The 23,425-nt window shown below is 46.5% G+C and overlaps 6 protein-coding genes across 6 annotated transcripts; 3 read left to right on the forward strand and 3 right to left on the reverse strand.

Moving 5' to 3' along the window:
• Positions 1 to 762: 762 nt before the first annotated feature.
• LOC311429756 (histone H3.2) lies at positions 763 to 1,358 on the reverse strand. Its single transcript, XM_084505956.1, has one exon. The coding sequence runs from the start codon at positions 1,221 to 1,223 to the stop codon at positions 813 to 815; it is 411 nt and encodes a 136-aa protein (XP_084362082.1). The 5' UTR covers positions 1,224 to 1,358; the 3' UTR covers positions 763 to 812.
• A 687-nt stretch (positions 1,359 to 2,045) lies between these two features.
• On the forward strand, positions 2,046 to 2,647 carry LOC311429757 (histone H3.2). Its single transcript, XM_084505957.1, has one exon. It carries the CDS (start codon positions 2,187 to 2,189, stop codon positions 2,595 to 2,597), a length of 411 nt encoding a protein of 136 aa, XP_084362083.1. The 5' UTR covers positions 2,046 to 2,186; the 3' UTR covers positions 2,598 to 2,647.
• An 896-nt stretch (positions 2,648 to 3,543) lies between these two features.
• On the reverse strand, positions 3,544 to 3,948 carry LOC311429760 (histone H4; the record flags this gene model as incomplete). Its single annotated transcript, XM_084505960.1, has 1 exon — positions 3,544 to 3,948. One exon carries the CDS (start codon positions 3,946 to 3,948, stop codon positions 3,637 to 3,639), a length of 312 nt encoding a protein of 103 aa, XP_084362086.1. The 3' UTR covers positions 3,544 to 3,636.
• Positions 3,949 to 12,461: 8,513 nt separating this feature from the next.
• Positions 12,462 to 13,200, reverse strand: LOC311429763 (histone H2A-IV). The gene has a single exon (XM_084505963.1). The coding sequence runs from the start codon at positions 13,125 to 13,127 to the stop codon at positions 12,738 to 12,740; it is 390 nt and encodes a 129-aa protein (XP_084362089.1). The 5' UTR covers positions 13,128 to 13,200; the 3' UTR covers positions 12,462 to 12,737.
• Positions 13,201 to 13,398: 198 nt separating this feature from the next.
• LOC311429764 (histone H2B 8) lies at positions 13,399 to 13,938 on the forward strand. The gene has a single exon (XM_084505964.1). It carries the CDS (start codon positions 13,482 to 13,484, stop codon positions 13,860 to 13,862), a length of 381 nt encoding a protein of 126 aa, XP_084362090.1. The 5' UTR covers positions 13,399 to 13,481; the 3' UTR covers positions 13,863 to 13,938.
• Positions 13,939 to 14,884: 946 nt separating this feature from the next.
• LOC311429765 (histone H3.2) lies at positions 14,885 to 15,645 on the forward strand. Its single transcript, XM_084505965.1, has one exon. The coding sequence runs from the start codon at positions 15,005 to 15,007 to the stop codon at positions 15,413 to 15,415; it is 411 nt and encodes a 136-aa protein (XP_084362091.1). The 5' UTR covers positions 14,885 to 15,004; the 3' UTR covers positions 15,416 to 15,645.
• The last annotated feature ends 7,780 nt before the right edge of the window (positions 15,646 to 23,425 follow it).

Consider the following 23,425-nt stretch of genomic DNA (forward strand, 5'->3'; position numbering starts at 1 on the left):
AGCAGGAAAGCTTGCACTTGAGGACGGGGGGGGGGCGGGGGCTGCCCCTGCCGCTCTTGTACTCTCCTGCAAAGAATGCGCGGGGAGCGGCTGGAAGGCTTGACTCGCTCATGCGGTTCGCTGGGCTCGAGGAAAGAATCCCTCGGTTCCAGCTCCGGCCTCTGCCATTCTCCCCCAACAGCCGCTTCCCCTCTCCCAACGGTCCGACGTGGGGTGGGGGCGGAGAGGGAAGGGAAACCAGCGGTGCGGGGAACAAGCGCTATTGCGAGCCGCGTCTCTGCTACCGCCCTCGGAGCAGCAGCCTCAAGCGGGAGGCTCCTGAAATAACGGGGCTCTGTTTCCTCCCGTCCGCTCCCTACGCGGGGATTTGGGGGGGGGGGTGGAATAGCAGCGGCCACCATCGCTCGTGGCGCCCCAGGGACAGGGCAGGAAGGAAGCGGCACGCCCTCAGCGAAACCCGCTTCGCTTATTGCCCTCCTCCCGCTCGCTGCCCGAAAGGCTTCCTGCCGGCTCCCCGGGCTCGTCTCCCGCTGTCCCCCTTCGTCCCCCCCCCCCCCCCCCCGCCTCCGGCAGTTTGAAATGAAGAACCAAGGAGATCCCCCCACCACCACAACACACAAGGGGCGGGGGCCCGAACTAAACACAGCTTGCGGGCCGCATCCCTCCCAGCTCCTTTGTTTCCGACCGTCGCAAAAGAGCCCTTGCACGAATCATCGCGCGCCTGCCGCCGAAACAGAGATTCAGCTCTCTCTGGTGGCCGTGTGGTGGCTCTTAAAAGAGCCTTTGGGTTTGGTGGTCGAGGGGCAGCAGCCTCAGGCGCGCTCCCCGCGGATGCGGCGGGCGAGCTGGATGTCCTTGGGCATGATGGTGACGCGCTTGGCGTGGATGGCGCACAGGTTGGTGTCCTCGAAGAGCCCCACCAGGTAGGCCTCGCTCGCCTCCTGCAGCGCCATCACGGCCGAGCTCTGGAAGCGCAGGTCGGTCTTGAAGTCCTGCGCGATCTCGCGCACCAGCCGCTGGAAGGGCAGCTTGCGGATCAGCAGCTCCGTCGACTTCTGGTAGCGGCGGATCTCGCGCAGCGCCACCGTGCCGGGCCGGTAGCGGTGCGGCTTCTTCACGCCGCCCGTGGCCGGCGCGCTCTTGCGGGCCGCCTTGGTGGCCAGCTGCTTGCGGGGCGCCTTCCCGCCCGTCGACTTACGCGCCGTCTGCTTCGTGCGCGCCATCCCAGATCTCAAAGGCTTTTCTTGGGAAAAGAAAGAGCAAGGGCTGCCGGCTCTTATTTATAGGAGTTGTCCCCTCCTCCTCGCCTGAGATTGGCCGACAAAGCGATGCGTGTAATTGGTTGACTCGGAGCATTCCTCAATGCCTCACGGTGCGGTGAAGATGTGCTCGGTCCATCCATTTCTAAAGGGAGTCGTTTGTACATTTTCAACCTCTATCTCCTTCCTAGAAAGAAGGACTTTTAAAAAAATCTTCCTTTTTTTTAATATTCATCTTTGTGCCTGTGTGTGAAATGTCGTTGTTGTGTATACTTGTGTACATAGAAAGAAAACAGAATGGATGTAGTACAAGAAAAGTGCACTGGCATAACAATCTTTATTGTTGAAATTCAAATAAAACGATCGGTTAGGAAAAAAATTCTTAGCTGTAACAACAAAACAGAAGCCAGTAAGATATTTATTACTTCAGTTTTGCAATGTAGAAATGAAAAAGCACTGATTTCCTGTCTTCTAAACGTGGAAAATAGTATGTATATATCTGCTTAAGGGCTTATAAAGCATAAATATAGAGGAAAATAGCTTTAAATAAGTAAAAAAAAAATACACTCTGCTTTACTCTGAGGATATATCTACTGCTCTTCGGTAGCAGACTTCTTCCAAAGGTTAAGTGGGGAACATCAGAATATTATGGAAATCTGAACGTGACCATTAATGTAGAGAAATAGTTAAAAGGAAATGTTTGTAGAAGAACGAAAGCCGAAAAGATCGAGCCTTGGATTTAACGATTAAAGAGATTATCCAGAACACAATGGGGTTAACGCGGGATTTTCAAAATGACCCAATGAGATCGGTGCTTTCCATCAGCCAATGGAGAGGAAGCGAGAGCTATAAAAGGGGGTCGGGCAGCGCCACAGCTCACTGCTCGCCTTGTGCGGCTTTGTCAAGCTCTGAGGCAGACGCTGAGCGATGGCGCGCACGAAGCAGACGGCGCGTAAGTCGACGGGCGGGAAGGCGCCCCGCAAGCAGCTGGCCACCAAGGCGGCCCGCAAGAGCGCGCCGGCCACGGGCGGCGTGAAGAAGCCGCACCGCTACCGGCCCGGCACGGTGGCGCTGCGCGAGATCCGCCGCTACCAGAAGTCGACGGAGCTGCTGATCCGCAAGCTGCCCTTCCAGCGGCTGGTGCGCGAGATCGCGCAGGACTTCAAGACCGACCTGCGCTTCCAGAGCTCGGCCGTGATGGCGCTGCAGGAGGCGAGCGAGGCCTACCTGGTGGGGCTCTTCGAGGACACCAACCTGTGCGCCATCCACGCCAAGCGCGTCACCATCATGCCCAAGGACATCCAGCTCGCCCGCCGCATCCGCGGGGAGCGCGCCTGAGGCTGCTGCCCCTCGACCACCAAACCCAAAGGCTCTTTTAAGAGCCACCACACGGCCACCAGAGAGAGCTGAATCTCTGTTTCGGCGGCAGGCGCGCGATGATTCGTGCAAGGGCTCTTTTGCGACGGTCGGAAACAAAGGAGCTGGGAGGGATGCGGCCCGCAAGCTGTGTTTAGTTCGGGCCCCCGCCCCTTGTGTGTTGTGGTGGTGGGGGGATCTCCTTGGTTCTTCATTTCAAACTGCCGGAGGCGGGGGGGGGGGGGGGGGGACGAAGGGGGACAGCGGGAGACGAGCCCGGGGAGCCGGCAGGAAGCCTTTCGGGCAGCGAGCGGGAGGAGGGCAATAAGCGAAGCGGGTTTCGCTGAGGGCGTGCCGCTTCCTTCCTGCCCTGTCCCTGGGGCGCCACGAGCGATGGTGGCCGCTGCTATTCCACCCCCCCCCCCAAATCCCCGCGTAGGGAGCGGACGGGAGGAAACAGAGCCCCGTTATTTCAGGAGCCTCCCGCTTGAGGCTGCTGCTCCGAGGGCGGTAGCAGAGACGCGGCTCGCAATAGCGCTTGTTCCCCGCACCGCTGGTTTCCCTTCCCTCTCCGCCCCCACCCCACGTCGGACCGTTGGGAGAGGGGAAGCGGCTGTTGGGGGAGAATGGCAGAGGCCGGAGCTGGAACCGAGGGATTCTTTCCTCGAGCCCAGCGAACCGCATGAGCGAGTCAAGCCTTCCAGCCGCTCCCCGCGCATTCTTTGCAGGAGAGTACAAGAGCGGCAGGGGCAGCCCCCGCCCCCCCCCCGTCCTCAAGTGCAAGCTTTCCTGCTGCTTAGAAGGAAGGAGAGAGAAAGACCGGGGTGTTGGTGGGGGGGAGACGATCCCGGACCAAGGCGGGAGAACCCAGCCGCCTTCTTTTTTTTCCCCAGTGAAGTACATCACGACACTACGAGCAATACGCGTGTGAGCAGTGATTAACGCCCTTCTCTTGAAAGCTTGGGTGGCTCTGAAAAGAGCCTTTGTGTTTGGTAAAAGCGAGTCCTAACCTACGACGAGTTTAGCCGCCGAAGCCGTAGAGGGTGCGTCCCTGGCGCTTGAGGGCGTAGACCACGTCCATGGCCGTGACCGTCTTGCGCTTGGCGTGCTCGGTGTAGGTGACGGCGTCGCGGATCACGTTCTCCAGGAAGACCTTGAGCACGCCGCGCGTCTCCTCGTAGATGAGCCCCGAGATGCGCTTGACGCCGCCGCGCCGCGCCAGGCGCCGGATGGCCGGCTTGGTGATGCCCTGGATGTTGTCGCGCAGCACCTTGCGGTGCCGCTTGGCGCCCCCCTTGCCGAGCCCCTTCCCGCCCTTGCCTCTGCCGGACATGGTGCCGCCGCGCTCTGCCCCAACAGCGAGTGGCGGGAACAGCCGCCCGCGCTCCCCTATATTGCCGGCGGTCCGACCTGGTTGAGGACTGCGGCGGGGCAGGGCAGGGGCGGGCTCTCCTCCGCGCCTCCGCCCCGGGGCGCCTCCGAGAGGGGGCGGGCGCCGCGGGGCGGCCCCGGGAGGCGACGGCCCCGCCGCTGCTGCCTCGGCTCAGCTCGGCCCGGCCCGGGCACGGCGGGGACCGGGACCCGTCCGCCTCTCGGCCCGGCCCGTTCTCCCGGCGCCCGCCTCGCCTTCCCCGCAGCCGCTGGGGGACCCGGGCCCCGCGGCCGCGGCCCTGCACCAAATCCCAGCCAATGGCGGCGCCGCTCCCCGCCCGCGCCCCGCCGCCATTTCGCGGCGCTCACACAAAGGGCCCGGACCGGGGGCAGCTGCGCCCGCGCTCTCGGGTTGAAACCTCATCCTTTGCTAGGGAGACTCCCTCAGGGGTCTCCCGTCAGTACGCGTCGTCCTCGGCCCATTCTCCTGAGGGCAGGCGGTGCAGAGCCGCCGAGCCCCGGGTGCGCTCACATGCCGTGTGACTTTGGCCCTCTTTCTTCCTAATTATACTTACCGGGAATATACATTTCTGGGTATTCTCCTGTGTTCTTGAAAAATCATCGATTAACTTGTATTCCAGACGTTGAGAACATACCGTTTAATTCTTTCGAAGACTATTCTCTGTCATGCCTGGTTAGTTACAGTATTAAGGTCTTCATATATCCCACACTTGGGTATATAACTATATATTTACTGTATTTTTCTCTAAAAGGTCTCTACTATTATTATCTTGAACATAAACAGTTCATGTTAGTTTTTCATGTTAATTTAGTGACTCTTTTCCTTTCAGGTACTGTATTAGTATTTCCTATTTTTTTGTCCTTTTACATTTCTTTTTCCCGAACTTAACCATATATTGGCCAACACTAGGCTTGTCAGTGTTTCTCACATTTTCCTGTTCTAGTGTAAGAGTACTATGAAAAGCAATGAAATTGTATCCATTTTTTTAAACCATGTAGCACAAGACTGAATGATTTTTTCTCACATCCCCTAGATTTTCTGGAGTCTTTCTTTTTGGGACTTTCATAAAGTTTGAGAAATTATCAATGTTATTTTATATTATTAGTATCTTCCTTAATTAAGTTTAATCCGTTGTTGTGGTTTAACCCGGCTGGCAGCTAAACACCACACAGCGGTTCACTCACCCTCCCCCCTTCCTCTCTGGGATGGGGGAGAGAAACAGGAAAGTGAAGCCTGTGAGTTGAGATAAAGACAGTTTATTAAGACAGAAAAATAATAATAACAATAATGATGCTAATAGTACTACTACTACTACTGTGTATGAGACAAGTGATGCAGAGTGCAATTGCTCACCACCTGCTGACCGATGCCCAGCCTGTCACCGAGCAGCCGCCCCCCACCCCTGGCTAGCCAACCCTATATCTTGTTCAGCATGATGCCCTATGGTGTGGAATACCCCTTTGGCCAGGTTGGGTCAGCTGGCTCTGTCCCCTCCCAGCTCTTGCTGCACCCCCAGCCTGCCCACTGGCATGACAGAGCGAGGAGCTGAAAAGCCCTTGGCTTGGTGTAAGCACTGCTCTGCAACAATTAAAACATCAGCATGTTATCAGCACTCTTCTCATCCTAATCTACAACATAGCACCCTACCAGCTACCAGGAGGAAAATTAATTCTGTCCTAACTGAAACCAGGACATCAGTAAACGGAGTATTAAACTTTCCTGGATGAATTAAATATCTCCTAATGTGACATATTGGTCTTGTATTCCACACCCAGTGTTTACCCTTTACTCCTGGTGGTTCTTTTGTATGGAGTTTGGTACTCATAGACCCCAATAAGTTGTTATTAAGCTATGAACTACCTATTTGTCATTTTTATAGGTCAGCTTTCCCTGTTAGTCAGAACAGAACGGAGAGGGTAATTAGTTCTGTTCTCCTCTTCCTGATCAGGCAGCATCAGTTGGAAGAGGCTTTAGCTGTCTCTCAGACATGGCAAGGCAGACAGAGAAAACAGTTGGAACAGTCTGGGAGAGGGCAGGAAAGGAGAGAGAAAACAGCTCTGCTCCTGTATGTCATAGCAGATCATAGCACTCATCTTCCCCTCTGCATCTGCTCTCAATCACACGTCTTGCCATTCCCACTAATACTTCTGACCTTCCCAAAAGACAACCAACACTTCAAGGAGAAGACTGGTGAAATAATGTGAATTTCAACATTTTTTTTCCCACTACTTTCTACTCTCCTTGGGGTGTTGAGGAAACGTGTTTAGTTGTTAGAAAGGAGCTCACCCCACAAATATGGAACATTGAAGATGTCAGTCTCTGCTCAGGCCATCAACCTACACCTCTGCACAGGTCATCTTCCATGAAACTGAAGACAGGTCTATAGCCAAAGTTGGTGGTTACCCATCAATATAAAGGAGAATCCTGCAGTTTGAGCCTTGTAGCTCAATATGCTTCTAGATTACAGATGGTCTGTCTTAGTTTTGGTCAGTTTAGCCCTCATTTCTGTTTTCCTTCAGGTAGACTAACCTGTTGGCCCTGACAGCTGGACTTACAGCTCCCTGTGGGTTTGCCTATCCAAGTGCAGAGCAGCAATTCTTTTCAGGTGTGAATTTGCCTCTGGGCTCTACCTGCATCTGCATGCTGAAGACCACCACTGTGTTCAAAGTCATTTTCCTCTAGGTAGAAACTAGAACTGCTTGTGCAGTGAGGATCATGACATCTCCTATCCCAAGCCCAATGGGGTTCTTCTCTGACAGAGCTTTATAAGTCTTGCTAAAAAAAATAATCCTGTGCTGGCCTATCTTAATAATACTTTTTTTTTTTTTTTTTTTTTTTTTTTTTTGTGTGTGCTAGCTTATTGCCATGGAAGTAACATGTAACCAGGAGGTAAAGGTGCAATAGGGAGGGACAGCATGCAACAATTTATTACCGCATTAACAAGTTTTGACATTAAAAAAAAAAAAGTATGCACGTGTTTATTACTGATGCATAAAAAAATCCTGTCACATCTGCAGACAATTAATGCATGGTTAAATAAATCATTTGTTCAATGCTCAGAAGCGCTAAAACAAAAATAATTTGAATGTCAAGAATCACTGGAAGAGTAACAGAGAGCAAACCAGAGCATACCATATCTTTGTACTATAGAAACATTTGATAAAATAGATGCACCTTAGTTAATTGTGTACATTTTTGTTTAAAATTAAATTAAAATATTTTTCTAAAGTGTAGTGGAATTGGAAAAGAAAGTTCTGGGAGATGTAATTAAGATGATTTAAGGGTCTGAAATGGCTTCCATACAAGGACCTACTTGAGACTAGGACAATTTCAGGACATAGACAACTATTGGGTGAAGATGGTTTTACTTATCTCCTTTACTGTTTATAACATAATTAGTTAAATCTGTCAGTTCAGTGAGGTCGATTTTAACATCTAAAGTTAGTTAACAAGCAAAAAGTTACAGAGGCCCAAAGAGCTGTCTATGCACTGCAGGTTTCCTTGAACAAATGGACTCCCTGTCTCTCTAGTCTTTTTCCAAGGAAGGAAGAGCTGAATGTGGTGAGTGAAAAGTTGAGGATGGATCTCTCTCTCCCCTCTACAGAAATAAATTCTAAAGAATGCAGCTGTTTGCATAACTGTGAACACTTCCTGCTGGTTCCCACAGGCATTTCTGTGTTTCTCACACAAACCACGTGGGCAAGCAATGAGGAAAATGTTGCAGAGGAAAGCTGCAACATTTGTAGCAGGAGGGAAGGAGCTGGTTTTGGTTTGAAATCCTTCCCCATGTATCAAAGAGCAGTATCATTCATATGCAGAGTGCAGACTTTACCAGTCAAATTCTTAAGGAAGCGCCTTTCTTCCTACTATTTCTTAATAGAAATGCCATCCAGAAAGGAAAAGATTTGTCCACCTTGGCCTGCTTAAGATGGTATGGTTGTTTTTGCACTAGACAGACATCAGGTTTTCTAATACAGAACGACCATGGGGGAAAACGCTGTAACGACAGACTCCTTACAGAAGCAGTTTTTCAAGCAGATTGGAGCATTTTTTGCTCTCAGCTGCAGAACCAAAACAATATTTTGTAAGACGGCAAGGTGATAACCCTGAGTGCTCCTTGGCTGTTTACGCAGAGCAGCAGCCACCATACAAAGAAAACGCGGTTTAAGTAAGACCAAAGCTCGATCCCAGAAACACGAGAGGCATTCAAAGCACGGGCTGCTTTTAACAGCTGCCTTCTACTGCAAGGAAGGGGGCTGCCCCCCCACCCCCCTCCGCCCCCCACGCCCTTCGGCGCTTTCCTACCCCGCCGGGAGGTGACTGAGATGAGAACGAGCCGGGGAAGAGAGCGCCGGGGGGGCAAGGAACAGGAGGGGAGGGAGGGAGAGGAGAGAGGAGGAGAAAGAGGAGGAGGAGGGCGGGCAGCTCCTGCCCGGGCGGGATTGGACAGAAATTGCTGCAGCGCCGGGCTGGGGCCGCGCTCCAGGGGCAGGGGCCCCGCACCGCGACCCCCCCGCCCGGCTGTGCTACAGCGATCCTAGGGAGAACCTGCGACGATGCCGAGCGTACAGAGCGTTAGCTGCGTTTTATTACATCGATCCGCCTTTTGTGTTACTGTTGGATACACTCGGAGCGTTTATTTTTTACTACAAAGGCAGATTTTCTGCTGTGCTTGTGCAGCTACAAAGTAATTGGCTTTCAGACCCCAATCCTCCCATTCAGATTTCCTGAATTCAGAGGCACTGACTGAAATTACTACATGAATGAAGTCACATGATTTCCTTTCGTGTTTACCAATCAGTCCTGTACCATATATCTCAGAGAAATTAATAACATCAATAACTTGTTTTCATCCCCTTTGCTGTCTAAGCAGATCGGTTTTCAAGGGCTCACAAACAGTAATGTATTGATGATATTATTCAGAATGTTTCTGCGTTACAGCAGAACTGAGAGATATTTCTACCTGATTATATCTTGATTTGCTATGTGCAGTTGCAGAAAGGTACTAAAGGAGTTAAATATTTGAGTGAAGAGGTTTGAGAGGAATCAATGAAAAATCTACGAGTATTTATGTTTTGTATCAACTGTCACATGGTCACAGCATTAAATAAGATTTACACAATTTCACGGACTTACCCTCAACAACATACAATTCATTCAATTATTTTTTGTTCGAATTGGGGGAATTCTCTAACTTGCCTACACACTTAGAAAATAGCATATCCCGAAGCAACATCTCCTCCTGAAAGGCAGGAAAACATAAATAAATAAAAATCACACCTTCCTCTAATGGAAAACTGTTTAGAAGCAAGGGAGCTTGGATTATATCTTTTTGCCATCCACAAAGATGCCATGTTACAGAGCAATCAAATACTGTCTTTAAGAAAAGCATGGATAAATCTTTCTGAAAGAAAGAATATTTGAGGATTTTTTTTCCATGCGCTACTGTCACTGTAGTAAAGTTAACCAAAATGTGAATTTTCTTTTATTCCTTTATGGTTTTCCTTATTTTTCTACATACTAGTAAATGTTTGTGCAACCAAGTATGGTTTCTTTTTTGATATCATTTTGCTTACTATCTTTATGGAAAAAATATCTATGAAATAACTACAGGGACCTATAAAGCAACTACAGGTTGAATAACACCCTTTGAGGCCAGGCTATCTGAGAAATGGCATCACCTATGCTATGCTATACATTCTTATGCTCTAAAGCATAAAGATATGCTTTGTATGGACTTAATAGTCAAAAGATTAGGTATGTCTGTGGCTGTTGTTTTTTTTTTCCCCATGACTACCAATACCTGTGATGAATCATTCTTAAATAACAGGTTTCCTCTTTTATGTAGAAATACTTCCATACTTTAGGCTGGCTGAATAGCTGGTAAAGACATTTTGGGAGGGATCCAAATAAAATAGAAGTTCTGCATATTAACTGAAATTTTTCTAAATAGTACTTTTTTTTTTTTTTTTTTTTTTTTTGTCATTCCATACATAAATAGCTGTGCTCATCCACTTCTCTTTTCTAATTTAAAATATCCATGACTTTTATGGAACTATTGTACAAGGTTAAAAATTGTATTAATCTAAACCAAGCATGTTAACATGAGGCAGAAGAACATATTGCCTTTCCATTTTAAATACAGATTGCCAAGAAAAACAAGGAAGAGAAAGTATAGCTGGTAGTTGTACGAAAATATTCCAGTTATGTTTTAGCTGTAGAATAGGGGCATTTGGAATATATAGGTCAGAGTATGCCTTAAATAACTAATTAATAATTGTAAGATGCCATGATAGTGCTTTGGTGGCACATAAAAAAGAACATTAGTCATAAAGTGCTATGAAAGAAAGCCATGATATTTATTTACTCCACTGCAAGGTAGAAGCATGGGTGGTAAGGCAAAGAACAAAATATTAGTTGGTGATTTATGACAACTAAGTGGAAATTTTTTTTTTAGCAAATAGAACAGAAAAAAATCTATTTCGGACTACATTTCAACCAAGACAAATGTCATTTGAAAACATAATGTCAGAATACATGTGTTTTCAAAGGATGTTTCAAATATCTTTATGGAAAGATATCCTTCCTTCTTAAACTTCCAGGACAAGCAAAACAGAGGCTTTCTTGTCACGCACTTCAGCTTGAGCGTCGATTCTGAAAAGAGAGAAATGCTCCCTCCTCACACCGTGATTCCAAAGTAAAAATGAAATCTAGGAGGCCTCGGTTTCAAAACTTTTTCCCAAAAGGCCCAATCAGCACCTTCTACAAATTAATGCTCTCCTTCAAGTTAATCTTATCACTTCCCACCCCCCATACTAAGAATCTACCAGGAGGTTATTCTGTTTAACACACTATATAAGAGAAACAGATATTATATTTAAAAAATCCGAAAGTTTTAAACCTAGTTCCAACCTCGAATTTATGCAGAACTACAGTCCTGCAATTATTACGTTTTCAAAGTTCAACTTTTCAGGAGAACCACTTTAAAAGTAGGAGAAAAAATCACGAATCAAAACTGGGCATTGATTAAGTAATAACCGGTTAAAAACAACCGCGCAATTGTCATCATGTTTCCAAGCAACACTTCTGAGCCTCAGATTAACACATCGCCACAAGTGACCCGCTCCTCCTCCTCCTGAGGGAGGACGCTGAAAAGAATAGCGTGCTGTTTTCCTCCTTGTCTTTCTCAAGAGCCGCTTTTAGAGAACACAAAAAAAACTCCCCCAGGCCATACTCTGCCCAGCGGAGCCTCACGCAGAGCCTCCCACAGCTTCCGGACCTTGCATTCCAAGGCTGTCCTTCGGACAGCTTTATTTTCTTGCACATAAAACATTACTGAATAAAAAAAAACCTATATATATAAATTGCTTTGCCTGTATCTGCCTGACAAAGCGGAACATGCAGGGTCCATTACAGTGGAAGAAAAAAAAAAAATATATATATATATAAATAAAAATATACATATATGTTCCGGAAAAACACAGAGTGGAGAGCCACAGCAAGGCAGAATCCGAATCCCCGAGGCGCGAACGGTGGGAGGCTCCTCCTTGCGGATACCAGCTTCTGGATGATTTCACTTGTTTATCTTCCTCCTCCAGTTTTAATCCTCTCTCTGAGCGCGTCCAAGACCGCGCCCACTGCCGTCAGGAAAGCGGTCAAGAGCCTTAAGTGAGTGCAGCTGCCAAGCCCCAACAGAAAGCAGTAGCAGCAAAGTATCTGGCCAAGGCAGCAAAAGGCCCAAAGCAGCCAAGGCAAGAAATGGCCCAAGAAGATGTAAGGATATCAGAAAAGAAAACTTGCAGATAAAACCAAGAGCACCTTTAACAGCTAGCCATGCTGTTGGAGGAAAAAGAAAAGAAAAGAAAAGAAAAGAAAAGAAAAGAAAAGAAAAGAAAAGAAAAGAAAAGAAAAGAAAAGAAAAGAAAAGAAAAGATTTCAGTTTAAGCCCAGACAGGTACATAACAATCCCCTATAGGAACTTATGCGGTGCAGGAAAGTACCCTTCAGTCTATTTTACTCATGATCTTCCATTACCTCCACTGCATTTCCAATATCATGTACTTGAACAGCCCCCCCGACCTTTAGAAGCTAAACCTGTGAGATAGCATCCTGGTGAGGAACTTACAGATCTGCCAGTGTTGCCTGAAAGCTCTAGTAGCAATACATGGCAAGTGTAAAATTCAGAAAGAAAACAAAACAAAAAAAAAAGCAGGAAAGAGGGGAAGGAAAAAAAAAGCCAAGGGGAAGGACCCAGCGCAACCCGGGAGGCAGAGCGCCCCTTCCCGCCACGGGTTCGAAACTCGCGCGCTTCTCCCTGATTGGCCAGGCCCGGCCACGCCCCCTCCCGCCGCCGGGGGTCCGCGGGGCTTTTCCCCTCGGAAGCCGCGCGGTGCCCGGTGGGGCTGGGCTGGGTTTTGTCCTACGGCGTGTCCAGGGACGGAGCTTGGTGGTGGTCTTTTCGTGTCTCCCCCCCGCCCCAAACTTTATTGATTTTTAGCAATAGTAACTTGTTAGAGAATAAAATTGAAGGGACTTACAGAACAGAGCTGGTTCATTAAATATGGAGTTGCTGTTTAGGAGAACTCCCCCTAAATGCAAGTTTTCTGTTACATAAAATCTGTTTCCAAAGAAACAAGTGATCCTAGTACTTATACTTAGGTGTTCCTGCTCTTTTTAGGAAGATGTGGGTGGCTCTGAAAAGAGCCTTTGGGTTGTTTGTTGCTACGGTTTTACTTGGCCTTGGCCTTGTGGCTGTCGGTCTTCTTGGGCAGCAGCACGGCCTGGATGTTGGGCAGCACCCCGCCCTGCGCGATGGTGACCTTGCCCAGCAGCTTGTTGAGCTCCTCGTCGTTGCGGATGGCCAGCTGCAGGTGGCGGGGGATGATGCGCGTCTTCTTGTTGTCGCGGGCCGCGTTGCCCGCCAGCTCCAGGATCTCGGCCGTCAGGTACTCCAGCACGGCCGCCAGGTACACCGGGGCGCCGGCGCCCACCCGCTCCGCGTAGTTGCCCTTGCGCAGCAGCCGGTGCACGCGGCCCACGGGGAACTGCAGCCCGGCCCGCGACGAGCGCGACTTGGCCTTGGCCCGCGCCTTCCCGCCCTGCTTCCCGCGGCCTGACATGTCTTCGGCTGAAGTTCGGAAATCGGCAAGGCCCGCAGAAGAGAGCAGGAAAGCGGCGAAATCCGGAGGAGTAAAGCAAAAGCTTCCACCCGGCCTTTTTATCCCTTCCTTCTGGGCTTCCGCGGCACTTGTGATTGGCGGAGGCTGCGATTGCAGAGTTGGCCAATGGGGGCACCGATGCGGCACAGGCCAATTGCGCGCCGGGAAAGGCTTTGACATCACCGACCCGGAGCGTCCAATAGAAGAGAACAGCCCTGAGCCGCCTCATTTGCATACCGCCCCTATAAATAGAGGCGCCGCCGCTATTGTATTTACGTCGTTCCTGCGGTAGACAGGTAGTGACAGACCCCTGAAATGCCGGAACCAGCCAAGTCCGCTCCCGCGCCCAAGAAGGGCTCCAAGAAAGCCGTCACCAAGACCCAGAAGAAGGGTGACAAGAAGCGTAGAAAGACCAGGAAGGAGAGCTACTCGATCTACGTGTACAAGGTGCTGAAGCAGGTGCACCCCGACACGGGCATCTCGTCCAAGGCCATGGGCATCATGAACTCCTTCGTGAACGACATCTTCGAGCGCATCGCCGGCGAGGCGTCGCGCCTGGCGCACTACAACAAGCGCTCGACCATCACGTCGCGGGAGATCCAGACGGCCGTGCGGCTGCTGCTGCCCGGCGAGCTGGCCAAGCACGCCGTGTCCGAGGGCACCAAGGCGGTCACCAAGTACACCAGCTCCAAGTAGAGCGCCGCGGATCCTGTTTTTAACCCAAAGGCTCTTTTCAGAGCCACCCACCTTTTCAGTAAAAGAGTGTTTCACACTTGTTCGTTTCGGTGAGTTGCACTGGTATTTAGTATTAGCTTTGTCTTCCAGATTAGGATGTTCCGATTAATAGGGGGGAAAAAAATAATTCTTTGCTTGTGAGGAGAAAATGGGATTTTTAGTGGTGGATTTTTATATGACGTAAGTGGGCTCTTGCAAGGACAGATATATAAAGACTGAAAATCAAGTTCTAAGCAATTAAATATTCATCTTGTCTTCTCATTAGGGTATTTATTTCAACTTTGGATTTTGGTAGTCCTAGAGATACACACGGTATTCTCTGTCCCTCCGGTATGAAATAAACCATTTCTAATAAAGTGCCGCCGTCCCCTTTAAGCATCAGCTGCTCTTCCCAGGCGACTTGGCCGAACGCCACCGAGCGGGTTGTTTACTTAGGGTACTCCATGGGGATTATGCCGCATATGCGCGACCTTCGGCAAGGCAACACTGTTTCATGGGGGTTACCGAGCCACACAGAGCTGAAGATACAAAGTACAGAGAGAAAAGTATCATTTTAACGAGCCTCGGGGATACCCCAAGTGCGTGGCGCAGATCGCTTTCCCGTCACTATAATAAAATGAAAGAAACGCTGGGGAAAAAAGGGGATCATCATCACCTGAAATTAACAGGGAACGATAGAAGTAAAGAGCAGGTCAAGCCCGAGGAAAGTAACCAGGAGAGCGAGCGCGCTGTATCGAAGTGGGGGTCGCGCAGGATGCGTCGGGGGGGCGTAACGCGGGGGCTGGGAACCGGGCTGTGCGGGACGGGGGCGGCGATGACCGCACCTGGGTCAAACCGGCCGCGGGGTGAGGGGCGGCCGGGGCCGGGGCCGGGGCCGGGGCCGGGGGGGCGAGAGCCGGGGCCGCGCAAGGGGGGCTGCGGGCGGGGAGCGGCCGTTACCTCCCCCCGCAGCGCGGGATTTTCAAACGCCCGCCGCAGACCAATGGAATCTGCGCCATCCCGCCAGCCAATCACAGCGCGGACGGGTCTATAAATAGCGGGTCCTGCAGCCGCATTCTCCCAAGCCCCTCGTCCTTCAGTGCCGGGAGGCTGCTCCGGGGGAGATGGCGCGCACGAAGCAGACGGCGCGTAAGTCGACGGGCGGGAAGGCGCCCCGCAAGCAGCTGGCCACCAAGGCGGCCCGCAAGAGCGCGCCGGCCACGGGCGGCGTGAAGAAGCCGCACCGCTACCGGCCCGGCACGGTGGCGCTGCGCGAGATCCGCCGCTACCAGAAGTCGACGGAGCTGCTGATCCGCAAGCTGCCCTTCCAGCGGCTGGTGCGCGAGATCGCGCAGGACTTCAAGACCGACCTGCGCTTCCAGAGCTCGGCCGTGATGGCGCTGCAGGAGGCGAGCGAGGCCTACCTGGTGGGGCTCTTCGAGGACACCAACCTGTGCGCCATCCACGCCAAGCGCGTCACCATCATGCCCAAGGACATCCAGCTCGCCCGCCGCATCCGCGGGGAGCGTGCTTAAGTTTCCAACAAAAGGATCTTTGACTATCGAAAACCCAAAGGCTCTTTTAAGAGCCACCACATGGCCATTAAAAAGAGCTGTAAACTCTTCATGTTGTATAATAGAAGATGCGCTTTCCTGCATCTTTTGTAATTTTTCAGGGGCCAAAGCACATTTCTTACGAGGTAAGTGCCAAACAATGTAAGCTACGTTTTTTTTCGGGTTGAGGACATTAAACCAGTTTGGATTAATTCCTGCTGTGATTGTTACTCGACAAATCTCCATTAATGGGGAACGCTTCTTTTCATAGGTTTTGTCAGTCAAGTTGAGGTATTAATGAAAAAGTTCTTTTCGCGGGCTTTGTCAGGCTGAAAGTGAAACTAGTTGTTTTACTGTCTGCTCTTAAAAACAATCATGAATGCACTAATGCAACTCTATTTACAGTTCTGTTTTCTTTGATTAGTAACAATGAATTGTGAGGTTAGTATATTTTAAATACCCCTTCTTACACAGCAAATACTATTTTCTTCTTGTACCACTAACAGTTAATCCGTAATAGCAAGTGTTTCCCTTTCCAAATGCTTTTTCTCTTTAAATCTTTTATTTCTGAAGTGAGAACGTTTTCTTTCCCGCCCTTTAATGGCGGGTGTTCTGTCAGTAATTTTCTCAGTTCTTTATCACTCTGCTCTGAACGTCTCTATCACAAGTGACATTGGTCTCCGGCCCTTCTCAGCACATAATTTTTCTGAGATAAGTGTAATGTTTCCCTGCAGAGCTGGGTGTAGGGCAGTGGGAACCTAGGGTTGGGCAACTTTGGAAAACATTGCCCCCTGTTTTGGGTAACTTTTCCAAATTTAACCTAAAACGTTTAGAAAAATGTCTGCTCTGAGATGCACTTGTGGCATCATTCGTGATTCTGGCTCTGAATGCTTAGGGATGTGTATCTGGATCAATTTTCTCCCGGGAATGTTTAGGTTCCCCCAAAATCTTTGCTGCACCCAGTACACACAGTGTTTTTCCCATGGACTATTAGTGATTCATAACTTGATACTGTGTCCAGAATATCATTAAATGCAGACTCTCAGCCACCTGTTGTAATCAGTGGCTCTTGTAGACCTTCCAGGAAAATGATATTTCTCCCTGACTGTTGCGCTCACCTGTACAAACTCTTGTCCTCCTACTCAATAGATTTGGACTTAGCACCTAAAAAGATATTTCCAGATCTTTTTTCTGGATTTCCATGGTGTTTTATTTATTTTTCAATGCAGTAGGCCCTTTATGTAATTCAGGGAGCTTTCTGCTCCATTCCAGTAGGAAATCTAAGTCTCAGTTTTGCAATGCTACGCTTGAACGGATGTATCTGTAAGAGGCAGTTGGATTGAGTTCAATTCAGCTTTCTCTTAAGCGGATAAACAAGAAAACAGGGAGAATTGCTTAGAGGAAATAAATATTTTTTGAAGCCTTGTACTGTAAGATTCCCAGGCTCTTTTTATTTATTGCTAGCTTTTATTCTCAGGAAATATTCCTTTCTCTGTATCACGGACTTGGACTCTGCAGCAAAATCTGACCAATCAAATTCCATGATGCACCATTTTGTTTCCCTTGCTTTTTTCTTGCATTCAGCCATTTTCTATACTCACTCTTGGCGCACTAAAGCAGGGGGTGGGGGGGAAATGGATCTCAGAAGAGTGCTTTGGGAAGTAAGATAATCAGTGATTTTAATTGATTTCCCTCCCCCGCCCTTACTTTATGGCATAAGACTTGTCTATTTTGGAACTTTTTTTTTTTTTAGTAGATAATTGCTGATGTGAGTTTAGAAATTTTAGTGAAATGTAATTCATTTCCTGTTACTGCCTGTTATACCAAAAGAAGGGATCTATTTACCTGTCTGTCAAAATATATTTAGCATAAACTCAGTGATAAGATTAAACTGTAAACTAATGCCCATTTTTACTATGTACTGGGTATTGACCATCTTATGTAAGCCAGTATTGAAAATAGTTACATTTTGGTAGCAATTTGGGTGAAAATGCTGAATATTTTTACATGCTCATGAAATAAACTATTTTGAGAAGAAAAGGCGATGGGCCTTATGGATTTTAAGTTTTGTCAGTTTTCTTCTATTATTATTAAAAGACCATGGACTTTTAATAAATATAGTATTACTTTCTCTCCTATTGTGAGAGCTACCTGTATAAACGATAATAAATGCTAACACATGATCTGTTGAGAAGGAAGCAAAAGTGCAAGTGTTTGCAGGAAAGGTGAGCTCATTTGAACTGTGAATTGTAATGCTTGATCCTGAAGAAGTTTTGAGATAAACTATAGAAAGACAATCTGTCATAGCTTGTTCCAGAGGATGAGGCTAGCAATGGATTTTGAATTCAGTTGGTTGCAGATGGTTGTAGTGGTGATATGGCAAGCCACAGTAGACTGACTAGCTTATGAAATAGGCTTTGCTCTTCCCTCCTTACATAATTTCTGCCTGGAATTCTATGAGTTTGCATATGATATTAAATCCTTTAACTATGACAGTAACCACAAAATAACAAATCATATCTGGATAGAAAAGAGGTTTCTTTCATAATATATGAATAAGAACTAGTAATGAGAATACTTATGTACTTTTGACCAGAGATATATTAGTTTAGGGATTTATAGAATTCTATCAAAACTCAAAACCTGAATACCAGTCTGATACATAATAAATCTGGTAAGAAGTTTGTCTTCAAGCACAGCAGCAACACAAAGCAACATAGATTTTGCTATAGATTTTTTTTTTTTTTTTACTTTAGCATTTGCATAGTACTAAGTCACACACAGGTAACTTAATGCTGAAATTTCTTAAATTGAAGGGAACTTTTCTGTGAGTTTTTTAGGAGAGGGCTGGAGATAACAAATGCTGCCAGGTAGAAGCTGGCTGTGTGCAGAGGACTGGCTTGCAAACTGCTGCTGCTTTGCACTCTGTTGGTTAGCATGTAAAGTGCTTTTGCATGTGGCTTTAGTTGCTCAGTGAGATATGAGCCGGACTGTTTCTGGTTGCTCTTCCACCCACTGAGAGTGATCCACAACTTTTTATTGGCACAGTTTGGATTAAATCATTGCTTGGATGAATCAGTCCAATGGTTAAGATAAACCATAACCACTGAGATCCTGGTGAAATTAATCCTCATTTATCAGAAATGTATAGAAGAAGGACTGATCAAAATACCTTTCTCAAACCAAAATATATGAATCAGCTCTACCTCAGACATTTATTAGTTCAGAAAAAGATCTAAGCAGAAGCTTTCTCCATATGAAAAAATGAGATAAAGCTTTCATTTGCATTGACCATTGTAATGTAAAATCTATGTGGAGGTGGTATGGTTGTGTTCCTGCAAGCCAGTAGGGGAAGATAAAGCCTATCATTCTCTTCACTTGCAAATCCCTCTTAAGGGCTTCCTCACATAAATGGGTCATTTATTTTTTTTGTTTCCAGTCTTCAGTAACTATGAAGAGTGAAGCTCTGCCAGCCAGGGCAGTTCTGCCTTGCTGCATCTTCTCTTCTCTCTTCTCTCTGGCTTTAAAGTTATGCTGTCTCTTCAGCTGAGCATAAGCATATTCAGTGTTGTAGATGTACAAATGTTGAGGTGCAGAGCAAACATTTGCTGTATTTCCATATTATTCATACATTAAACTCTAGGAAGTACTATTTCCCAGTTACTAGGAAGCTATAGTAAAATGAGAAGCTGTTACCGAAGGCATAATGACTAATAACAAAAAGAAAACCTACTAATGGAACACAGTACATAAATCAATACAGTAAAAAAAACCATTTGATCGGAGCAGCTGGAAGGTGAGAATTGTAAGCTTAATGTGATAATTTGGCTTTGAAAACTAATTTCTTCTAACTACCAAGTAGTTCTATTAGTGTTTTGAAACTATATGAAAAATAGACACTGCCCTGGAAGTTCTGTACACAGTTCGAGTACTGTGTTCAGTTTTGGGCCCCTCGCTACAAGAAGGACATTGAGGTGCTTGAGCGGGTCCAGAGAAGGGCGACGAAGCTGGTGAGGGGCCTGGAGAACAAGTCCTACGAGGAGCGGCTGAGGGAGCTGGGCTTGTTCAGCCTGGAGAAGAGGAGGCTCAGGGGTGACCTTATCGCTCTCTATAGGTACCTCAAGGGAGGCTGTAGCGAGGTGGGGGTTGGCCTGTTCTCCCACGTGCCTGGTGACAGGACGAGGGGGAATGGGCTTAAGTTGAGCCAGGGGAGTTTTAGGTTAGATGTTAGGAAGAACTTCTTCACTGAAAGGGTTGTGAGGCACTGGAACAGGCTGCCCAGGGAAGTGGTGGAGTCACCATCCCTGGAAGTCTTTAAAAGACGTTTAGATGTAGAGCTTAGGGAAATGGTTTAGTGGGGACTGTTAGCGTTAGGTCAGAGGTTGGACTCGATGACCTTGAGGTCTCTTCCAACCTAGAAAATTCTGTGATTCTGTGATTCTAAAATTAGGTCTAACAAGTATTTCTGTGCTTTTCAAAAGGTTAGGACAATATACCACAGTGTAAATACAAATAACTGTGCTTGTAAACAGTCCCCTTTAGAACCCTCTTGGTAATGTGAAAGTTAAAAGATGAGACATTTTTTGCCTCTTTAATCTCATTTATCCTGGCACAGCTGTTGTTCCAAGGACCACACTGGCAGAGTCCTTAAGCAACCCTCTTTCAGTGTGAGAGAAAACTCTTGACTTCCATGCAGGAATGTCCTGGGTGATGGTGCAGGGCTAGGATGGAGCAGCACTTTTACATGGGGTGCACTTCACCATTCAGCAGCTGCTGAGCTTTGGAACCTTATGTTTTCTTGGGGAAAAGCAGTGGCCTTCCAAACTCCTGTGAGTACTGACACAACATTAATAGCTGAAATAAGATGTGAAAGAATTCACATTTTCTCAGAGATGTGAAAAAAATACATATTCCAAGAACTCTGAAAATAGCGTGCGTGCTAGCACCAGATTGAGCAGAAAAGAAGCTATAAGCACAGTAGTCAATTGCACCAATAGAGTAGATAATCAAGATACCAAAATATCTGCTTGTAGCTTCTCTGGGACATCCAGGCTGCTAGAACAAAGCACAGCATAAAACAAGGGATGGACTACAAAGCAATTGGGAGATAACAGGAAGATAACAATCTGTCTCAGAGCAATAAGGCTTTCAGCTGTTGGTCAGTGAGTAAATTTTAACATTGACAGAGGTGTTATATGGCAGAAAGAGGAAAGAACAGAACCTCGGGTAGCTTCTCAGCTGCACAAGAAGTGCACTCAGACACCAGCCCTGCTGCAGTGAGCGCAAGACCTGCCCCTCCTGGGACCCATTGAGGGCACATTGCTAGCATTCCTGGTCCTGCCTGTCCCTGCAAGCAAACCTGCCCTGCCCACTTGGAAACTTGCTTGGTGTTTGGAGTGTCTGTGTGTTTTAGGGTGTGTGAGTGAGATCACTTCTTTTAAAATAAGATTACCTTCCCTTCTTTCTATGTTCTTGCACTGTGTTTTGCAACAACACAGTGTTGGGTGCTTTTCCTTCTTTTTTTTTTTTTTTTTTTTTTTTTTTCTCATTTCATAACATTGTTTAAAAATTAATAACAGATGTAGAACTATCCATCACTTTGCAGTGACAGTATATGGCTTCAGCTACAGAACTGTCTTGGAGACTTGTATACCCACGAATTGTGTCAAGTTGCTAGCATGGAAATGGAGGGTATTAAGAATGTGTCTGTCTTGGCCTGATCACCCCATGTTTATACATCAGCAATGATGGTACCGTGCTGTGCTAAGTCCTCTGTGCTAAACACACTGATGCACATGTAGAGATGAAGTACAGTCAAAATATTCACAAAGCTGTTCAAGTCTGCTCTATATCCTTTTCAACTGCTTCTTTACACTTATCCTGATCCATCACTCTACATCTCTAAAGACCTTTCTGACATTTCGTTTTATACCTGCCCTATTATGAATATTTGAGATGGTTACAGACATCTTCGTGCTGTACCTCCACTTTTGCATGTTGTCCCAAGCACACTGATCCAGCAAAGCTATTAAAAATTCGGGCCTGCACTAGCTTCAACCTGTGAGGCTACTAAGGAAGTAATTGTTCCAGAGGGCATGAGAGAGAATTTTCAGTTTTCAGATTTTAAACAAAAAATGTATTCCCAAGGTGTGCTACCACAGGGATGCAGAGTATAAGACATAGTATAAGAAGTGTGATGGAATAGAGAAGGATTTTTTCAGTGCAACAGCCTTTCAGGAAGGGTCACTAATCAGATGCAAGCCTTTCAGTGTATGTCAGACACATGCAATAAGCCAAGTGATGTACCTTTTTAGAATGAACTCAGAATACTGATACTCTGTGAGAAGATAAGATCCACAGTGTACCTGTGCCATGTTTGGTGTTAAAATCATTGTTACATGAAGATTAGAGGACTTCTGAGCAAAGAACAATGCTATCCACAAATTGAGTTAGTTATGTAGTGTCTGAAATGTTTAAGAAAGCTTTTTTTCTTTTTCCCTTCCCGTTATCAATATATGCTGCTTGTTGAAATGCTATTTTCCTTCATTGTGCGAGTTTTTATCTATCCATCAGTTCTTCTGAGAGGGACACAGAATTTTTGTTCTGTTTATAATGAAAAGCCACATTTCCAGAAAATAAATGATGCTCATTTACCTGTATTTGGACCCTTCCAGTTTCAGGAGAGAAAAGTCTAAGAGAGTTGATGATACAGGTACCAAAGAAAATGATTGGGATATCAGTGTTTTATTCTCTGAGGGTACTTTGATAATCTCTATGTAGGACAATACAGTACAGAAATTTCAGTAAAGTACCACCCCAACTCTGCATGGAACAACTGATGTTTTTAATAGCCTGCATTACTGTCAGGCCAGATCTTGCTGTTTCACTGGTTATTTAGGCAGATGAGTGCAGTTTGTGATGTCCTAGCTGCAAAGCAAGTGCAGCCTTCATAGAAATAAAATGAACAGCCAGCTTAATGCGAAGTAGTCAATACTGATTACATGCTGTAAGGACATGAGACACATATTATACATTTTTAGATATCTGTAATATATGTAGATATTCTGGAATATTTATTCTTTGCACAAACAGGAAGTTCTTAAGGCTACAAAATTTCTGAGGCTGTATGACCCTGGAAAAAAAATGGCATTGAGGCCACAAAAGAGAAATTTGAGAATACATTGCATTTTGAGGCCTACAGCACTTACATTTGCTGATACTTTGTATTCTAAAGACACACACGCACACCTTTTCTTTCTCTTTTGTTCTTTTTCTCTCTCTCATTTCTTTTTCTTTCTCTCTTTCTTATATTCTTATTTATATTATTTATTCCTATATTATTTTCTTATATTCTTTATTCTTTCTTATATTCTTTTAAAGTGTATTATAAATAACATTTAATGGATACTAAAAGTAACTGGTAAAGTACAGGTAAAGTGGACCTCACCCAGCTTCCCCGAGACCCTCATAGAGCTCCTCTAGGTGTTTGTTGTTGCAGAGGAGATCATTTTGCATCCTGTCTCCTCCCTGGAATAAGTTTCCATAATTGCTTCATGTATCCATCACTCCTATAGACATCTTCATAGAGTGTTCTGACATGGGTTGTTCAGTTGCTGTTGGTTTTGCTTGGTAAATATAAGAGGCTTATGCAGTGCATTACTGTCTGACCTGATGCTGACTCCAATGTGTGAAAGAATCTATCCCTTCATGTTAAGATTCATCATTTTATACATGGGAATCAAATAGAAAGCTGACTGGTGGTGTGTCTAAGATGACAAATAAGCTGGAAAGCCAGCAGGATCTTTTATCAAGAAAATAATTTCAAAAGGTTTATGACATTTCCCTGAAAGCTGTAGCCACAATTCTTAGTCAGACATTTATCTAAATGATAGCATTGATTACATTAATGGATTTACACAATTTCAGAAAAGGCATCTGAAGAATCTTGAACCACATTTTGTCTGGTGAAACAAGAAATGGAAAAAGAAATAA

Source organism: Aythya ferina, assembly GCF_964211825.1.
Source record: "Aythya ferina genome assembly, chromosome: 1".
NCBI classification, from domain to species: domain Eukaryota; kingdom Metazoa; phylum Chordata; class Aves; order Anseriformes; family Anatidae; genus Aythya; species Aythya ferina.